This window comes from Zingiber officinale, chromosome 9A (assembly GCF_018446385.1).
Source record: "Zingiber officinale cultivar Zhangliang chromosome 9A, Zo_v1.1, whole genome shotgun sequence".
Classification (NCBI taxonomy): Eukaryota; Viridiplantae; Streptophyta; class Magnoliopsida; order Zingiberales; family Zingiberaceae; genus Zingiber; species Zingiber officinale.
The window spans coordinates 9,392,243-9,412,613 of NC_056002.1; the positions used below are offsets into that span (position 1 = coordinate 9,392,243).

The window sequence follows — 20,371 nt, forward strand, 5'->3', positions numbered from 1 at the left end:
GGAAGTGTGTGCTCTTAATCGAAATATAATAACAAGCACATATATTTGATATTTATTTCTTTAATTTATCAATGGGTGAGATTTAGTTCGATAAATCAATAAGCCCGATAAGTTGGGAAATGATATCACTTATAGTGTGTGTTGTTGATTATAAAAGGAAACTGTGTCCTAGTGATCTAGGTTGATAATGTCCCCAAGATGAGCTCATAAGGATTGTCATGTTAAACCCTGCAGGTGGACTTAGTCCGACATGACGGTAAGGTTGAGTGGTACTATTCTTGGACTAAGATACTAATTAAATGAGTTGTCAGTAACTCACTTAATTAGTGGACATTTGACATCTTAAACACAGGGAGACTAACACACTCATAATAAGAAGGAGCCCAAAAATGTAATTTGGGATTGGTGCGGTAGTTCAATAATAGTTCTCTAGTGGAATGAATTATTATTGATAAAATTAAGTTGTGTGTTCGGGGCGAACACGGGATACTTAATTTTATCGGGAGACCAAAACCAATTCCTCTTCTCGGTCTCTATCGTAACCTCTTATTTATAGAGTACTATATCCACCTATACCCACCTTCATACCCATGATGTAGGGGCCGGCCAAGCTAGCTTGTGGATCAAGCTAGGGTCGGCCAAGCCTTGGTTCATGGGTGGCCGACCCTAGCTTGAACCCAAGCTTAGGTGGCCGGCCCTCATTAAATTTAAAAGAATTTTAATTTTAAAATTTTCTTATGTGAAAGATATAATTTATTGGAGAGGTTAAAAATTAAAATATCTCTTTTAAAAGGATCTACAAAAGATTAAAGAAAGAGATTAGATCTCTTTCCTTATTTATAGATTGGAAAGATATTTTATTTTTCTCCTTTGTAAATTATTCACATGTTGAAAAATTAAAATTATAGAGATTTCTTTTTATCAACCATGAAGGGATTTTAAAGGGAAATTTTATTTTTTAAAATTTTTCGAAGACAAATAAGGAATTTTAATTGTTGATTGAAATTGCCTTGTTTGCTCTTATTGATGTGGTCGGCCATGACATGTCTAATTGAGAAATTTTATTTTATTTTTCTTAATTAATTCATGTCAAGGAAAGTTAAGGAAATTTTATTGTAATTAAATTTCCTTATTTACCAAAGCTAAGGCATATAAAAGAGGGGGGGTTGGAGTGCCTTCATGACACACAACTTTATTATTCTTCTCCCTCTTTTCTTCTTTGGTGTGGCCGACCCCTTCAAGCTCTCTCTTCTCCTTGTTGTGGCCGAACCTCTTCTTCCTCTTGGAGATCAAGTGGTGGCCGGTTTTCTAGCTTGGAGAAGAAGGAGAGAAAGCTTTCATCCCTTAGAGCATTGGTGGCGGTTTCTCTTCTTCCTTGGAGGTGCACTTGATTTGGCCGAACCTTGCAAGGAGGAGAAGAAGGTGCTTCGGTGGTTTCTCATCTCGGAAGATCATTGCCCACACAACGTCCGAGGTTACAAGAGGAATACGGTAGAAGACCTAGAAGTTTTTTGCTTGCAAAAGAAAAGGTATACTAGTATTTTATTTCCGCATCATACTAGTTTCATCTTCATGTAAAAATACTAAATACAAGAGGCATGCGATTCTAGTATTTCGAATTTATTTTCGATGTTGTGTTCTTTACTTTTCTTTTCCTTGTGATTTGATTGTTCTTTTCGGTTGACCTAAAGTTATTTAAGGAAATTAAATATTAACTTTCCTTAAAAGGCTTTGTCTAGGCGGTAGTGGTTGTTCCCATATCCAAGAAGGCCATGTGTCTCGCCATGCAGTCCTGGAAGCCAATTTTGGAAACTAATATTTAATGAAATTAATAACCTAGGTGATTTGGATCGAACGTGTTAAGTTCCGCAGGAGATCCAAGTCTTAACCTAAAAGAACAAGTAGATTAAACTTTGGATCAAACGTGTTAAGTTCCGCAGGCGATCCAAGTTTAATTTAAAAGAACACATGGTAGCTAGGAAAAGGTTCAGACCTTTGTACAAAATTTTTGTACAGTGGAATCATTAGGTTTTCCGAGTAGCAACCAACACCACTATTATGATTGTAAGCTGTTGGTATTATTCGGTCTGTGAGTCGTTATTACGATCCAACCTTTGTGTCGCTTTAGCACTCTGGCTTGCAAGCCACTATTATGGTCTAGCATACGAGCCATTGTTATGCTCCGTGCTGCCAGATCCAGCTCCTCATTCGGCTCACATTCATCTACTCTTCTTGGTCACGATGATTCGATCAGCTTTACAACCAGCTCACCAGTCCGCCATAGGGTGCCCCTGGGTCAAAGTACATCACCATACTCATTCTTTATTCATTTCAATATTCTACTATTATTCTGCTTATTATATATTCATAGAATCAGCCTCAAGCATTAGGGTATTAGGGACCGAGACAACCCGGTCGTTATATGCAGGTGGTGTTGGCCAGAGACCTTCTGATGATTTTGTCAACATAGAAGATAGGTCATCATACTCTCTCCCCCTCCGAGACATGGCGACTCAATCAACATTCCAGCCATATCATTCCGATCGTTTCGTCTTCTCAGCTTTCAGATGGGATCATATTTGACATCGTCTATAGAAATTTCTGCCTGATTTGGAACGTGAAGATGGATGATGTCGGGAAACTCTCTACCATCGTCATGGTTTCGGAGGCTTTCGACGAACATATTATATTCTCCCCTCACTCCTGATATGCGTAAATATTATGATCGTTTATGCATGTTTTAACGCACATTCACTTGCTTTATACGTACATATTCTTTGCATGATCCTCTCTTTTATCATGTACTCATCATATATACTCTTTTGTTCGGATATCTGCTCTTTGTTTGGTTTTGTGTTGACAGGGATAACTTTTTGAGCAAAAACAGTGATTGTCGACGTACCGGAACGAGTCAGAGAACACAGTCGTGCAACCTCGCATGGTCGTGTGGCCAAATAGAAGAGGAGCAGTGCACGATCGTGCAACTCCTGCACGACCGTATGGCCAACCAGAGGCAGATCAGAGCATGGTCGTGCAATCCTGCATGGTCGTGCCCCCCCTCCCATGACCGCAGCCAAGCAGTACACAACCATGCATGTTGGAACACCAAGGTTGTTTTGGTGTGATCAACAAGTTAAGTTAGGTCCTGTGTATTTCTAACCTTGTGTCTAAGTGTGCAGGAACTTAGGAGCACATGTACTCGAGCGGAAGACGCAGCTAGCGAAAAGGACGACATGCGGTACGTCCGAGGGATGAGGCGCTGCGGAAGAGTACACCGGCGGACGAGAAGGAAGCGTTCGGTGGTTCCGAGGGACGAAAGCCGGTGCGGAAGATTGCTCGGTGAGCAAGAGACACAGCTAGCGAGAAGCTCGGTACGGGGTGCGACCGAGGGATGAAGACTGCGGATGAGTACGCTGGTGGACGAGAAGGAAACACGCGGCGATTCCGAGGGACGAGAAGCCAGGGCGGAAGGTTGCTCGAGAAGACCGGAACTTGGGTTCGGGTGAGCCATTTTCCGGATGGCAGAAATCACCCAAGCGAGCGGATCCATAGCGGAGTACCTGGACCAGAGGCGAGTTGAACCGGAGCAGAGAGTCCATACCAAAAAGTCAACCTGAGTTGACTTTTAGGTTGGGGCGCCCGGATCCATTCCGGGCGCTCGGAGGTTCATCTTTGACCAGATCAAGTCTTTCGCGATCTGAACGTTAGGGGATAAAGTTTTATCTCCCCCAGGACGCCCGGAACCCTTCCAGGTGCCCCGACCAAGGCTATAAATATAGCCTTAGTCCAGAAGCTTCTTAACGAACTCAGAAATTCACTTCCAACGCTTGTGTGCTGTAATTTAGAGTTAAGTTTCTGTTTTCTGCGCTTCAACGTTGTAAGAGGCTTCTCCGTCTGAAGGAGTATTTAGTACTTCAACTTTCTTGGATTAACAACCACATCGATTGTAACCAAGTAAATACTTGTGCCTCTTCTTTTAATGTTCTATTTACTTTCTACTTATTCTTTATGCAAGTATTAGTTTAAGAGTTCGAGAAGGGTTAGTTTTATTTTTGTGTTTGCAGGCTATCCAACCCCCCCTTCTAGCCGGCCGCAACGGTCCAACAAGTAGTATCAGAGCCAAGACGCCTCAGAAGGACTAACCGCCGTCTGAAGTAACAAAATGATGGCCGGAGATAGTATCTATCCACCAACATTCGAGGGAAAGTTTTCTTTATGGAAAAAACAAATGGAAGTATATCTAAACACTAATTTTGGTATTTTTTTTAATAATGAAATTTGGTTATGAAGCACCAAAGGCAACGAATGGAGAAGAACTCGAGAAATATCTCTGGAACGAGAAGTAACGTAACGAATATATGACAAACGCTCGAGCAGAATTTCACATTCTGAGCGTAATACCATATGAAGATTTCGACAGAATTGGAGACTACAAAAGCGCAAAAGAACTTTGGAAAAAGTTCTTAAAACTATACGAAGAACAAGTCGAAGTTGAATCCAACACCGATCCATCGTCAAAAGAGTCCAAGAATGAGGAAACTGCTGAGACAGCCGAACTCCATCCCGAAGCTACAGAAAGCTCATCCCAGATGAGCATTGATGAAGGGGGAGAGACTTCGGAAGAAAACAACTCGACAGGGGGAGAATCAATTGCTAACAAGGTAAGTCAGGTATGGTCTCCACCTTCTGAACAATTAGTTAAATTAATCGAAAAGTCGCCGAAAGAATTATAAAATATTTTTTCGAACGAATTATGTAAAGTAGAAACATTGCAGAAAGATGTTTTATAAATTATATTGTCGAAAAATTTTATCAAGTTAAATTTTATATTATTAAAATATTTTTGTGAATTAGAAATTCAAAATATAACAAAAAATATTAAGTTAAAAGAAATAGTTTGTCGATTAAAGAATCTCGATAAACTAATAATAGAAATTAACATGATACAATTTTTTGCATGTTTAATATTGGTCGTTTTAAATCTGAAAAAGTGTGATTTGAGAAATTATAATAAATTAAAATAGAAATTTAAAACTTTTTGATAAAAACATTTGAATTAAAAAATAATAATAATAAATGCTTAGAAAGTTTTTTATTCTCTTCTAAATTATCTCAAAAATATTTTTCATGCATAAAATTTTCTGCTTAAAAAGTTCTTAATTTTGATTGCAAAAACATAGAAATTTTTCAAAAGTTATTTTTAACTTAAAAATTTTCCTTGACTTAGAAATGTTTTTCAGAAAATCATTGAAATATATTTTTATAATTTTTCTAAGTGTCAACCCTTAGATTTTTCTTGCAATCCCAATTTTTTTTATGTGATCAAAGGGAGAGAAGAAAAAGTATAAGTCTAGGGGGAGGTAGAAATTAAAAATTAAAAATTTCTTAAAATTTAATTTTTCTATCTTGCTGCACGTAATTGTAATATAAATTGTTTATTTTTATGTTTATTTTAACCCTAACTTAACTTGGGTTGATCACATCAAAAAGGGGGAGATTGTTGGAACCCTAAGGTTGTTTTGGTGTGATCAACAAGTTAAGTTAGGTCCTGTGTGTTTCTAACATTGTGTCTAAGTGTGCAGGAGCTTAGGAGCACAGGTACTTTAGCGGAAGATGCAGCTAGCGAGAAGGACGGCACGCGATACGTCCGAGGGACAAGGCATTACGGAAGAGTACACCGGTGGATGAGAAGGAAGCGTGCGGTGGTTTCGAGGGGCGAAAGCCGGAGCGAAAGATTACTCGGGGAGCAAGAGACGCAGCTAGAGAGAAGGTCGGCACAGGGTGCGACCGAGGGACGAAGACTGCGGATGAGTACGCTGGTAGACGAGAAGGAAACACGCGGCAATTCCGAGGGACGAGAAGCCGGGGCGGAAGGCTGCTCGAGAAGACCGAAACGTGGGTTCGGGTGAGCCCTTTTCTGGATGGCAGAAATCACCCAAGCGAGCGGATCCGGAGCGGAATACCCGGACCAGAGGGGAGCTAAACCGGAGCAGAGAGCCCAAACCAAAAAGTCAACTTGAGTTGACTTTCAGGTCCGGGCGCCCGGAACCATTCCGAGCGCCCGGAGGTTCATCTTTGACCAGATTGAGTCTTTCGCGATCTGAACGTTGGGGGATAAAGTTTTATCCCCCCAGGGCGCCCGGAACCCTTCTAGGTGCCCCGACCAAGGCTATAAATATAACCTTGATCCAGAAGTTTTTTAACAAACTCAGAAATTCACTTCCAACGCTTGTGTGTTGTAATTTAGAGTTAAGCTTCTGTTTTTTGCGCTTCAACGTTGTAAGAGGCTTCTCCGCCTGAAGGAGTTTTTAGTGCTTCAACTTTCTTGGATTAACAACCACATCGGTTGTAACCAAGTAAATACTTGTGCCTCTTCTTTTAATGTTCTATTTACTTTCTGCTTATTCTTTATGCAAGTATTAGTTTAAGAGTTCGAGAAAGGTTGGTTTTGTTTTTGTGTTTGCAGGCTATCCAATCCCCCCCCTCTAGCCGGCCGCAACGGTCCAACAATGCAATCCTACATGACCGTGTCCCCAGAGCCAAGCCCCAGGTTCACACGGCCGTGCCAATTAGCACGACCGTGCAACGCAGCAGAGACAAGAAAGGGCTTGGCTGTGCCATACTAGCACAGTCGTGCCGCCGCAGCCGCGTCCTAGCCTATAAAAGGGCTTTAACCCTTTCTCTCAACGGGGAAGGGAGCCGGTGGCGAGCCGTCAGAGAGAGAATCGACTTGGTGTCGTTCCACGTCGTTCAGGACCTCCGTCCAATGATCCTTCATCACCATATCAACTCCAGAAGCAAAGGATTTGATCCGAAAATCACTCGTCGTCGTTGGATAAGCGTCTTTTCTCTCCCTCTCTTCTTGTTTGAGAATTGTATACTTAACATTATGTCTTCAGATTTTTCTCCAACGTCTATGGAGTAGATTCCTTGTTCTAGGAATAGGGAGTAGTTGTGGATCAGTTTTGATGTAAGACTCAAATTTATGCCTTTATTTATTAGATGATTTCGCTTGCTTCGTTTCAACTATTATGTCTGTTTGTTGCGTATTAATTGATTGTATAGGAATTGCTAACCTCATAGAGAGAATATCCTAGATTGTACACCTGAGGGGCCCTAGTGACAGTGGTAACCCGTTCACGGACATCTAGGGTACTTCCTTGAAAGGAGAGGTAACTCCTCACAAGGAAGTGAGAGACTAAACTAAGCTTCTTATCTCTATTCTAGTGACACCAATTAGAATAGTGTTCTTATGATCTACCGAGGCGCCCTAGTGACAGGGGTTAACCATAACAGGATTTTATAGAGATCTTCTTTATTTGGTACCTAAAAATAGATACTTTAGCTTCCGATGAATACATGTTGATGGACAATGAGTAAATGACAGAATGTGATACATCAATACCACCACAATGAAACTGAACTCCTAGGACTCTTCATAAACCAAGTCTATTACCTCTTCTTTGCTAGTTCTCGTTTCCATTTCTCATTCTCTTTTCTTTAGATTACTTACAACCATCGATAGTTTAACTAATCTTAAGTGAACAATTGCTAGTGCTTATAATCAGTCCTCGTGGGATCGATAATCTTTATTACTGACAACGATTCCGTGCACTTGCGGAATCGTAACAAGTTTTTGGCGTCGTTACCGGGGACTGCGTCTATAACATTAGTGATAATCATATTAGATTAGACTAGACTTTGTTTTCTTTTCCTTTATTTTTCCTCTTTCTAATATTTTGCATTTAGAGACAAATAATTTTATTCTTGTTTTTCTTTATTTTATGTATTTTTTTAAAAAAATGTTAAAAAAAATATATTATTATTTCAACTCTCTTCTTTAATATACTCCATATCTTGTTTTTGCATGCGAAGAGCTAACTTTCAGGACAACTTCTATCGTTCAATCTAGAGATCGATATGACTTTCTTGAGAAGAAGAAACCTTTAAAAAGCAGTTCAAGAAGTACAAAAATCTTCAGAGATGGCTGACAAACTGTTGAAGGACTACGCGGCACCTTATGCACGAGGGGTTCGGTCTAGCATCACTCGACCGCCAATCGAAGCCAACAATTTTGAAATCAAGTCTGCAGTAATTCATATGGTTCAGCAAAATCAATTTGGAGGAGGACTGCACGATGATCCAAACCACCACTTAGAGCTTTTCTACGAGATTTGTGGTACCATGAAAGTGAATGGAGTCCCTCCAGAATCAGTAAGGTTATTGCTCTTTGGATTCTCCCTGAAAGACAGAGCCAAGCAATGGCTAAATTCCCTTCCAGCAAACAGCATATCATCCTGGGAGCAGTGTGAGCAGAAATTTCTGGACAAGTTCTACCCACCAAACAAAACTGCCCACATGAGGAACTTGATCGCAAGCTTCAAACAGATAGACTCATAATCATTATTTGAAACCTTGGATATATTCAAAAGTATGCTGAGACAATACCCCCATCATGGCCTTGAGAAATGGTTGGTTCTACACATATTCTACAATGGAATCAATTATCACACGAAGGTGTCCCTCGATTCTGCGTCAGGAGGAACACTAATGAACAAGAGCCTTGATGAAGCTGAAGAGATCATAGAGAATGTGGCACAGAACCATCATCAGTGGGCAATCGAAAGATCTGGTAGTTCTTTCTCAGGGAATCCAATAAAGGCACTAGAAAAATTCGACGTAGATGCAGTCACACTCATGTCTGCAAAGCTGGACGCTCTGACCAAGAAGTTTGAGGCCATGGGAAACAACACAGCCAATGCAATAGTTTGTGTTTGCGAAACCTGCGGAAGTACAGATCACGCTCAAGATACTTGCCCCTTAGGGCCAATACAAGCATAGATAAATCAACTTGAGCAATGTGATGCGATAGTGAGCTACAACCAAAAGCAAAACAATTCGTACTCCAACACATACAACCCTGGATGGAGGAATCATCCAAATTTCTCATACCAGAATAATCAGGACCAAGGACCAGCAAAACAAAGTTATCAACCTGGGCAACAGAGCTACCTATCTGGATAGCAGACTTATCAACAACAACAACCTTCATAGCTGTCCCGAATCGAAAAGATGCTTGAAGAAGCTCTCTCAGAGAAAAAGGAGATGAAGAATGAGATCAAGCAGTTGACTCAAAGAATGGAAAATTCTAAGAAACATCAAAAGATGCAAGACAACCGGATAGCCCAGATAGCTCAGTCTTTCTCAAGAGCACAGGGAACATTTCCAGGAAAGCTAGATATAAACCCATTGGAACATTGCAACCGCATTGAGCTGAGGAACGGACGAACTTTGGGAGACCCCCAGATCACTACTCAGAAAGGACTTGACTCAGAGGTAGATCCCTCTCCCCTAATGCCTAATCAGATCTAAAACAGGGAAGGAGAGGAGATCACCAAGAAAGTTGAAGGAGCTCTTCAAATTCCCCCCACAAAGTCAGACGATTCCTTACCCTCAGAAACTGATAACATCCCAAAAGGATGAAGAGTTCAACCAATTTCTGAAGAAGATCAAGGAAATTTGCATAGAAGTACCACTGATAGATGTACTACACCAAATGCTGAAGTTCGCAAAATTCTTAAAGGGTATTTTATCTAACAGGAGGTAGAAGGGCGACTTCGAGACTGTAGCATTAATAGAAAATTGCAGTGCTCTACTTATGGTAAATATTCCACCAAAACTTCAGGATCCAGGGAGTTTTTCCATACCTTGCAAAATTGGGTCTGAACTAATACAGAAAGCTTTCTGCGACTTGGGAGCCAGCGTTAGCCTACTTCCATACTCATTATGCAAGAAGCTAGGACTTCAGAACATCAAACTGACTACTATGGCATTACAATTAGCTGATCATTCATGTAGATACCCAATAGGAATAGTGGAGGGCATGCCAGTAGAAGTAGGCGGATGCATCATCCCTACAGATTTCATTATCCTGGGTATAGAGGTGGATCCCAAGATTCCGATCATCCTTGGAAGACCATTCCTTGCCACAGCTAGAGCCCTCATTGATGGAAAAAGTCACAAGTTATCCTTGGAGATCGGCAAAGAAAAGTTAGAATTTGACTTATCTAATTCTTCTAACTGCATCTCCTCTTCTCAGGGAAATTCGAGCAAGATGAACATACACAAAGTCGTGAAGTGTAGTTTTCAAGAGAGACCCCCTCCAGCAAGCAATAAGAAGTACATTTGTCCTGCACGAGCGAAACTAAAGGTGCAGACTGGAGCATTAACCCTAGGAGGAGAGCTGTGCTTCCATGGGTTTAGTCCACACTGACCGAAACGGGGTCGAGCTAAAGATCTAAAATAAGCGCTTCTTGGGAGGCAACCCAAGGGTTTTTCATTTTAGGTTATCATTCCTTTTATAGTTTTATTTCTCTAGTAAGTTCAAGTTGGGTACTTTTATTATTTCTTTATTTTTGGGTATTCGCTTTCAGGATATACAGAGCCTCCATGAGCTGGCCATGAGCATTTTATGGGCGTGGAGGTGTTAGAGGCACCAGAATAGCGAAAGGCGAGTCACCATGAGCTTAAAGGAGTCGGTCATGTGACCCCACACGATCGTGCAAAGCCGACAGAGGGACAAAGGCCACGGGTTGTGCAACCTTGCACGACTGTGTGGCCTATGCAGAGAAGAGGAGAACACAGGTCGTGCCAATTGGCATAGTCGTGCTAGAAGAACAGTGGAGGAAGAGACACAGGTCGTGCCAATTGGCACGGCCATGCGATCAAAGCCGAGAAGAAGAAGAAAGGGGTCGTGCCAATTGGCACGCCCGTGCGACTTTGACCGAGGGGAGAAAAGAGGAGGTCGTTCCAATCGGCATGGCCATGCAGAACCCCACCTAACCCGGCCGTGTCTATAAGACACGGTTGTGCCTCTACCCGTGTGCGCTGCTTACTCCTTCAAAAGCCCTAGTTTCCATCTCCTTCTCTTCCAAAAGTTTTCTCCTCTCCACTACTCCTTATCAAACCCCAAATTCCTACCTCTAGAGTTCATTTTGCCTTAGATCTACATCTAGATCTAACATTTCTTCAAGCCTTCTCCTCTTCCCTCCTTAAGATCCATCCCCAGTTACACCTTGCACATCATGTCGTAAATTTTGAAGAGACTTCATCGAGGAAGCGATGGATTTGGCGAAGGAGATGCGCCGGAAGGCGACAAAGGCAAAGGGAAGGCTTCTTCTTCAAAACGCAAGAGAAAAAGAGTGGCACGCGACAAAGGTAATGAAAACGAGTTCAATATTATTTTTAAAAATCATGAACATAAAGCTTGATATGATATCCTTGTCGCTAGAAAAATTATATGCACTAGATATATGGATCCCACTACTTTGGATATGCTAGGAATCAGGGATGACGTAGATTGGATGATTAGTTCTTTGGATTGGAATAATATTATGTATGCTCATTTACCGACTTACCCCGCCTAGTCCTTGAATTTTTTAGCTCAATTGATATTAAATTTTCGTCTGAGGATGATTACGTAAAGGTAATAACTTTTAGGATGATGAATAAAGAAGTTCGATGGACTTTTAGTTATTTTAATAATTATTTTGATTTACCTATTGGTGGTGCCCATGGATTTGATGATGAGATTAGATGGAATGAGTTTTGGACGACAATAACCGGATCAAAGGACCCTTACGAACCTTCTAGAGCTAAGGCATCCCGCATGCAAAATCTGACCTTTAGATACCTCCACCGAGTGATGAGCAAAACGATCTTTGGTCGAGGAGAGAGTAATGAGGTGGTTAGAAAGGTAGAGCTCTATTCTCTTTGGGCAATGTTGAATAACGTGGATTTTGATTCCGGATTTCATTTCTTGCAAAATTTATTGAAGGCAGCTAAGACATCTTCGGGGATGATAGTGTTTGGTGGATGATCACCCAAATTACATTCAATATGGGTTGTGAGCTTGATGGATTAGAGGTTATTCGTGGTAATGACAAGATCGACATCGATTCTTGTCTTGCTATGAAGATGATTTGTCGGGATGAGAATGAGTTTGCTTTCCCTAGGAACAATGATTTTCCATTACCCCTTCCTTACCCCGAGCGCACTTCGATTCGTAATCCTGTAAACTGGGTGATTACTGATTTACATCCCGAAACTGTCCCGTCCATTATAAAAGAAACCGAGCACCACCAAGAGTCCTTGTCATCAGGATTTCCGCACCCTTCCAGATATCTAGAACCTCCTAGGCACTCTTTTGCCTACGGTACGAGATCTTCTAGATTTGATTTTTCTGACTTCCATGCCTCCTTAGACTCCCTTCATGAGAAGAAAAATACCCAACAACGATTGTTGGAGGGTCGCTTTAAGTTATCTGACGACCAATTTAAGGAGGTACAGGATCATTTTCAGTTTACTAGGAACTTCCATAGTCAGGTGACAGGGTTCGTTCAGGACTATGAGGTAGACTAGGAAAGAATGAGGAATTTTATGGATGATATGGATATTACTAGACAACAAGTAGATGCCCTTTATCAATATCATCAACACCTTGGCCATCTTTCTAGTATGTCTAGATTTCCCCCTGGCACATATCAGGGACCCCCTTATCCCCCATCTCCACCACCGTATTGATTTCATCGGGACGATGAAAAGTTTAAGTCCAGAGGGTGTTGTGTTTACACAATCTGAGTCGAGTCAAATTTTTTTCTGCATATTTTATTTTTCTGTTTTGCATATTTTACTACTTTGCTTTGTTTATTTGCATTTTATTAGTTTCATATTTCTATTTGCATCTCATTTGCACTTTCTTTCTTCTAAAAAAAATAAAAAAAAATAGTTTTGAGGTATATTTGAGAACATCAAACCTTATACTTTTTTTACTACTTGTCTGATAGCAAAATGTCTAGCATTTTCTTAGTTCATGTGTTGTCTGTTGGTGCGGGAAGCATCCGAAAATCGAACTAGTATTTTGATAATGGCAAACGATTCAAAGTTAAGGTTATGTTGTGATTTAACAGTTTGAATGAGCTTGCAGGAAAGTCCTAAGTGTACTTAGGCAAAAGTCCTAACTGAGGTTAGGCAGGTGGAAAACCCTAAGGGGTGGTAACCCTAGGTATAGGGGGTGGTAACCCTATGTGGAAAGTCTTGGTGGGTCAAGGGCTTCAGGCAAAAGTCCTAGGGGGTGGTAATCCTAGGTGGAAAGTCCTGGTGTCGCGAACCAAGTGGAAGACTGGACGGGTCGAGGAGTGGGCGTCCAGTAGAAAGTCCGGAAGCATCGAGCGCTGAGCAAAAGTCCAGTCGATCTGGAGGATCACACTGGCAACAGGTAACTCTCCTGAGTGGAGTAGGTGAGGACGCGTTCCCCGCAGAGGGAACAGTAGGCGTCGGGTCGACCTAGGGTTTCCGGTTGGAAATCCGAAGTCAGACCCGGACATTCCAGAGACTGTCAACATTTTATTTACTATTATGTGCTAACTTTGTTTTGCAGGGTATGTGTTTGGGACTAACACATTTTGCAGGAATAAAGGAGCATTTTTACACCTTGGATAAACAGTACCCGAGGCGTCTCCATGGAGCTTGGAGGCGTCTCAGGTACAAGGTGGAAGCTGTCTGTGAGAAGGAGCTGGAGGCGCCTTCATGGGGACTGAAGGCGCCTTGGACTGCTGCTTGAAGGCACCTTGGAGTGGCGTTGAAGGCGCCTTCAGGTGGATAACGAGCAGCGGTCAAAGCCTGATCGACAGCAGCTGAATCAGGATAAAATCTTGGGTTGGAGGCGCCTTGGAGCTTAATGGAGGTGCCTTAAACACCCTTTATAATGATGTCTCGAGGTAGCAATAAGGGCATCTTCTTCCAAGCAATCTTTCTGCATCCAGCTGCTAACGAGACAATCCGACAAAGCTACAACTCGACGCCGACAACCCGGAGCTTCAGATTTAGCATTTTAGTTGTCGGTATAAAATTTATTTATAGCTTTTTATGTACTTAGCTTGTAAACACTTTAACGAAATTATAGTTGTTGCCCAACGTAAACGCTCAATGAGCGTGGGCCTTGGAGTAAGACTCGACACAAGCTCCGAACCAAGTAAACGACCTGTGTTCTTCTGTGTTTGCTTTGTCTTTCCACCGCGTATTTACTCGACACGTTTTAAATCAAACGAAATAGCCATGAGCGCTATTCACCCCCCCTCTAGCGTTTCTTGATCCAACAATGTCAAGATAGTGTTAGTATGTTTGGTGTATCTCCTTTCTCTATCTTTAGTAGCATGAAATAAGCTAAGTATTGTATGGAATTTGGTATAAGTTTTAGCCTAACCTTAAGGATCTTATTTTCACTATACTTAAGTACTTAAGCTTGAATAGTAGAAATATTTTTGGAATAGTTATGATTCATTCAACTTGTTAGTACTTTTATTCCCGTGGTGATTTCTTATTTACATTTTGGTTACTGGATGACCTCGGATCATGGAAGCTCATTTGGAAAAATATAAATCCCAACATATGCATTCCGCATGTGTGATTAATGCTATAACACCAAAAAAAATATAAAAAAATGAATGAATAAGGGATAAAAAACAATTGTCGTGAGTGGAAACTAACAATTCACCCCTTTGAGACTGAGTTAGGTTATTGGGGAAAATGAATGTTATGTTTCTCTTGATTCCGAGTAGTATCCTTTGAGACCTTGTGTAATTTAAGGAAGACGAACCAAGTGTGTGGCAGGTAAGTGCCTATCACCGGGAACATTAGGAACTCAATTGTATGACGACTTAATTAAGACGGAGAATTAAAACTTGAAGAATTTGAGTTACTTATTGCACCGAGTACAAAGAACTTATGATTAGGCCATACTTAGGTTACTCCACAATCATGCTTATCAATGAAACTAGTTGATAGAGTTAGGCGAATGCACTAGGGATTATGAAACACTGCTAGGAGCTCATGAATATAGTTTGCAGTGTTTTGCTTGAGGACAAGTAAAGGTTCAAGTCTAGGGGTGTGATATGCGTAAATATTATGATCGTTTATGCATGTTTTAACGTACATTCACTTGCTTTATACGTACATATTCTTTGCATGATCGCCTCTTTTATCATGTACTCATCATATATACTCTCTTGTTCGGATATCTGCTCTTTGTTTGATTTTGTGTTGACAGGGACAACTTTCGGAGCAAAAACAGCAATTGTCGACGTACCAGAACGAGCAAGAGAACACGACCGTGCAACCTCACACGACCGTGTGGCCAAACTGCTCGACCATGCAACTCCTGCATGGTCGTGCGGCCAACCAGAGGCAGATCAGAGCATGGTCGTGCAATCCTACACGACCGTGCCCCCCCAATGGCGGCAACCAAGTAGTACACGACCGTGCAATCCTGCACGGCCGTGTCCCTAGAGCCGAGCCCCAGGTTCACACGGTCGTGCCAATTGGCACAGCCGTGCAGCGTAGCCAGAGACAAGAAAGGGCACGGTTGTGCCATACTGGCACGACCGTGCTGCCGCAGCCGTGCCCTAGCCTATAAAAGGGTTTTAACCCTTTCTCTCAAGGGGGAAGGGAGTCGGTGGCGAGCCGTCAGAGAGAGAATCGACTTGGTGACGTTCCACGCCTTCCAGGACCTCCGTCCAGCGATCCTTCATCACCATATCAACTCCAGAAGCAAAGGATTGGATCCGAAGATCACTCGCCGTCGTTGGATAAGCGTCCTTTCTCTCCCTCTCTTCTTGTTTGAGAATTGTATGCTTAATATTATGTCTTTGGGTTTTTCTCCGACGTCTATGGAGTAGATTCCTTGTTCTAGGATTAGGGAGTAGTTGTGGATCGATTTTGATGTAAGACTCAGATTTATGCCTTTATTTATTGGATGATTTCGCTTGCTTCGTTTCAACTATTATGCTTGTTTGTTGAGTATTAATTGATTGTATAGGAATTGCTAACCTCATAGAGAGAATATCCTTGATTGTACACCCCGAGAGGCCCTAGTGACAGGGGTAACCCGTTCACGGACATCTAGGGTATTTCCTTGAAAGGAGAGACAACTCCTCACAAGGAAGTGAGAGCCCAAACTAAGCTTCTTATCTCTATTCTAGTGACACCAATTAGAGTAGTGTTCTTGTGATCTACCGAGGCGCCCTAGTGATAGGGGTTAACTGTAACTGGATTTCATAGGGATCTTCTTTATTTGGTACCTAAGAATAGACACTTTAGCTTCCGGCGAATGCATGTTGATGGATAATGAGTAAAGGACAGAATGTGATACATCAATACCACCACAATGAAACCAAACTCCTAGGACTCTTCATAAACCAAGTCTATTATCTCTTCTTTGCTAGTTCTCGTTTCCGTTTCTCATTCTCTTTTCTTTAGATTACTTACAACCATTGATAGTTTAGCTAATCTTAAGTGAACCATTGCTAGTGCTTATAACCAGTCCTCGTGGAATCGATAATCTTTATTACTGACGACGAATCCGTGTACTTGCATAATTGTAACAGCTCCATGAGTATTTGGGAGTTGAGGGATTGACTCGAAGCCTCAGATGGTCGATAGATTAGTTTTTCTATTATATTTTTCCCCGACTCCACTAGTATTCGGGAGTCTAGGGACCGAGGCAGATCCTCAGTCGGTCGACACGACTCCTCGATCAGATATGCTACAGGCTCTGCTCCCTTTTTACGGTCACAAGATCTACTATAGTTCCATAATAAGAGAGTAAGAGTTTAGTTCCATGATCAGAGACTAGGAACACAACTCTCAGATCTGAGACAAGGGGCACAGCTCCCCGATCAGATACTAGGGACACAACTCCCCAACCAGATACTCACGGTACAACTTCCCAATTCGGATCTAGGGGCCTCGATCTTTGATTATGGGCTAGGAGCCTTACTCTTCGATCAAGTACTAGGGGCTCAGCTCCTCGATTAGACTTTGTACCCTCCACCCATGGGGCTTTGTTTTCTCCTATTGTTACGGGTTCTGATCTCTCGTATTACTATGAGCTTTACTCCCTTTGACGGCCAAGGCTCAGTTTACTCTCTCCTTGATTTCGTGGACATTTGAGAATCAAGGGATCAATACTATTTATCTCTCCAACTTTATGGGCATTCGGGAGTCGAGAGACTGAATCAGATCACAGTCGAGCGACGACTATAAATCCTGAAGCAGTGAAGATTATAGTCGAGCAGCGACTATAAACCCTTGAGCAGCGAAGATTACAATTAAGCGGTGACTATAAACCCTTAAAAAGTAAATATCACAGTCGAACGACAACTATAAACCCTTGAACAGTGAAGATTACAATCGAACAACGACTATAAACCCTTGAGAAGTGAAGATTATAGTTGAACGACAACTATAAACCATTGAGCAGTGAATATCACAGTTGAGTGGCGACTATAAACCCTTGACCAGTGAATATTACAGTCAAGTAGCGACTATAAACCCTTGAGCAGTGAAGATTATAGTCGAGCAGCAACTATAAATCCTTCAGCAGTGAAGATTATAGTTGAACGACGACTATAAACTTTTAAGCAATAAGTGAAGATTACAATCAAGCAGCGACTTAAACCCTTGAGCAGTGAAAATTACAGTTGAACGACGATTATAAAATCTTGAGCAGTAAATATCACATCCGAGGGGCGACTATAAACCGTTGAGTAGTGAATATCACAGTTGAGCGGCGACTATAAACCCTTGAGCGGTGAAGATTACAATCGAGCGACGACTATAAACCCTTGAGCAGTGAATATTACAGTTGAGCGACGGCTATAAATCCTTGAGCAGTAAATATCACAGTCAATCGATAACTATAAACCCTTAAGCAGTGAAGATTACAGTCGAGCGGCGACTATAAACCATTGAGCATTGAAGATTATAGCTGAGCAGTGGCTATAAACCATTGAACAGTAAATATCACAGTCGAGCGGTGGCTATAAATCCTTGAGCAGTGAAGAATACAGCTGAGCGACGACTCTAAACCCTAGCATAGTGAGAAGAAAAGTCGAACAGCGGCTCTAAACCCCAGTTTAGTGAGAAGCAAAGCCGAGCGTCGACTCTAAACCCCAACATAGTAAGAAGCAAAGCCGAGCGCCTTAAGATTATAGCTCCAGGGTTTCAAACCAGGCATGTCTCAAACTCTCAAGTCACCGGCTGGGTTATAAGTAAGTATACTCTCGCGCCTCAAAATTGTAGCTCTCAAATTTCAGACTAGATCTGTCCCAGACTCTCGAGTCACCGGTCGGGTTATAAGCGAGCATGCTCTCGCACCTCAAAATTATAGCCCCCGATTTTTAGATTGGGTATGTCCTAGACTCCCGAGTCGTTTGGCCAGGTTATATGTCTGCTCTCAGACCAGAGAATCTTTATCGATATATCTTCTTCAGGGCTCAACCTCCCTCATTCGGAGTCGAGCTATCTTCACAGGTCTTAGACCAGAGTATCTCTAGCAATATTGGACTAGTGTATCGCACCTGTCTTGGACTGGAACATCATCACTGGTCTAACCAAAGTATCCCACGGGCTCTGCGCCCTTCGATTTCACGGGCCATGCTCCCGCTCAGTTCTCAGGTTCCATACCCACTCGACTCACGGGTTTCACTCATGTTTGCCTTCGATTTCACGGGCTACGCTCCCGCTCAATTCTCAAGCTCCATACCCGCTTGGCTCACGAGTTTCGCTCCCATTCGCCTTTGATTTCATGGGCTATGCTCTCGCTCAGTTCTTGGGTTCCATACCCACTCGGCTCATGGATTTTGTTCCCGTTCACCATCGATTTCACGAGCTATGCTCCAGCTCAATTCTCGGGTTCCATGCTCGCTCGACTCATGGGTTTCATTCCCGTTCATCTTTAATTTTACGAGATACACTCCCGCAAAGTTCTCGGGTTCCATGCTCGCTCAGCTCACAGGTTTCGCTCGGCTCATAGAGGAGAAGGGCAAGTTGATCATTACACATTTGGAGGGCTAGGACTTTCGAGGAGTGAGGTACTATTCACAAGAGAAGAGGGGTTTTTTTCTTTCACTATAGAAAAAAGGCATCGCCTCCTCCCTCCTCTACCCTAACGCCGCTGAGCAGCACCATCGCCTCCTTCGCCATCGCCGTCGCACGGACTCACGCGAGCACGCCGCTGCCTCTTCTTTTCTCTTCTCCTGACGACAACGCTACCGCCTCCCCCTCCTCCCGCGCACACCACCACGCGCCAGCAGCCCCCTCTCCCTCTCCTCTCGTCGACAGCCACAACCGCTTGTCCACAGCCTTCCCTCCTCCACTCGCAGCTGGCCATCACCGACACAGCGCTGCCACAGCATACTCCTCCATCTCGAGGCGAGGCTCACGCCACCTCTCCGTCCGGCGCCACCTCATCGGTGGCCATGTCCTGCCTCCTCATAGGAAGGCCACGTGCCACCCCTAGCGCTGCCTCCCTCTCCCTCCTTACCAGCGCCCTTCTCTCCACCGGCCATAGCTAGCCGACGTTGCCCTCCAGGGTCGGCGCCGACCTTATTGTCGTTGCCTTGTCGCGAGCCGACCACGCCAGTGCAAGATCAGCCCCGAGAAACATCTGGTTCCTATCATCGCAGCCAACCTCTGAGCCAAAGTCGGTCCCATCATTGTAGGTCGTCTCAGATCTACGCTGTCGTACACTTCCGACGCCGATCGAGTATCTGATCCACGTGAACGTGAGTTTTCGACACTGATCTGTCCTTCAAGTCACCGTTGTGTTCTGGCCATCGAGCCACTATTCCGTTCCAACTCCGTGTCATGGTTGTGCTTCAGCCTTCGCACCACTATTATGATTATGAGCTATTGGTATTATCTGACCTATGAGCCGTTATTCGTGCCGCTGTAGCATTTTGGCCCACGAGTTATTATTATGGTCCAGCCTACGAGCCACTGTTATGATCCATGCCGCTAGATTCAGCTCCTCATCCGGTTCACATTTATCTACTCTTTCGGGTCACGACAACTCGATCAACATCATGACCAGCTCACCAGTTCATCAAAGAGCGCTCCCCTAAGTCAGGGTATGTCACCGTACTCATTATTTATTTATTTTATTATTCTACTATTATTTTGTTCCTTATATATTTATTATATCTGTCTCGAATATCAGAATGTCAACAATAGGGACAACCTGATCATTATCTACAAATAATATTGACTAGAGACCTTTTGACGAATTCATCAATATAGAAAATAGCTTCTCATACTCTTTTCTTTAAGAGAATGATAACTCAATTAGCATTTTAATCATATTATTCTGGTCATTTTATCTTCTTTGCTTTGAGACGAAATCATTGAATTTAGTAATGTTCTAGATATATTCTGAGAAGAAGCAATTGGGGCCAAAAAAAAAAATGTTAAAATTATTAATTGTTCTATAGATATTTTATTATTGGTCGGAAGACATGATTGTGACCATGAAAAT

At 42.5% G+C, this 20,371-nt stretch overlaps 1 protein-coding gene across 1 annotated transcript; it reads left to right on the forward strand.

The window, feature by feature from the left end:
- Nucleotides 1–9,105: 9,105 nt before the first annotated feature.
- On the forward strand, nucleotides 9,106–19,357 carry LOC122019015. The gene is made up of 3 exons (XM_042576526.1): nucleotides 9,106–9,336; nucleotides 9,737–10,179; nucleotides 18,973–19,357. The coding sequence occupies exons 1-3, from the start codon at nucleotides 9,106–9,108 to the stop codon at nucleotides 19,355–19,357; spliced, it is 1,059 nt and encodes a 352-aa protein (XP_042432460.1).
- Nucleotides 19,358–20,371: the final 1,014 nt, after the last annotated feature.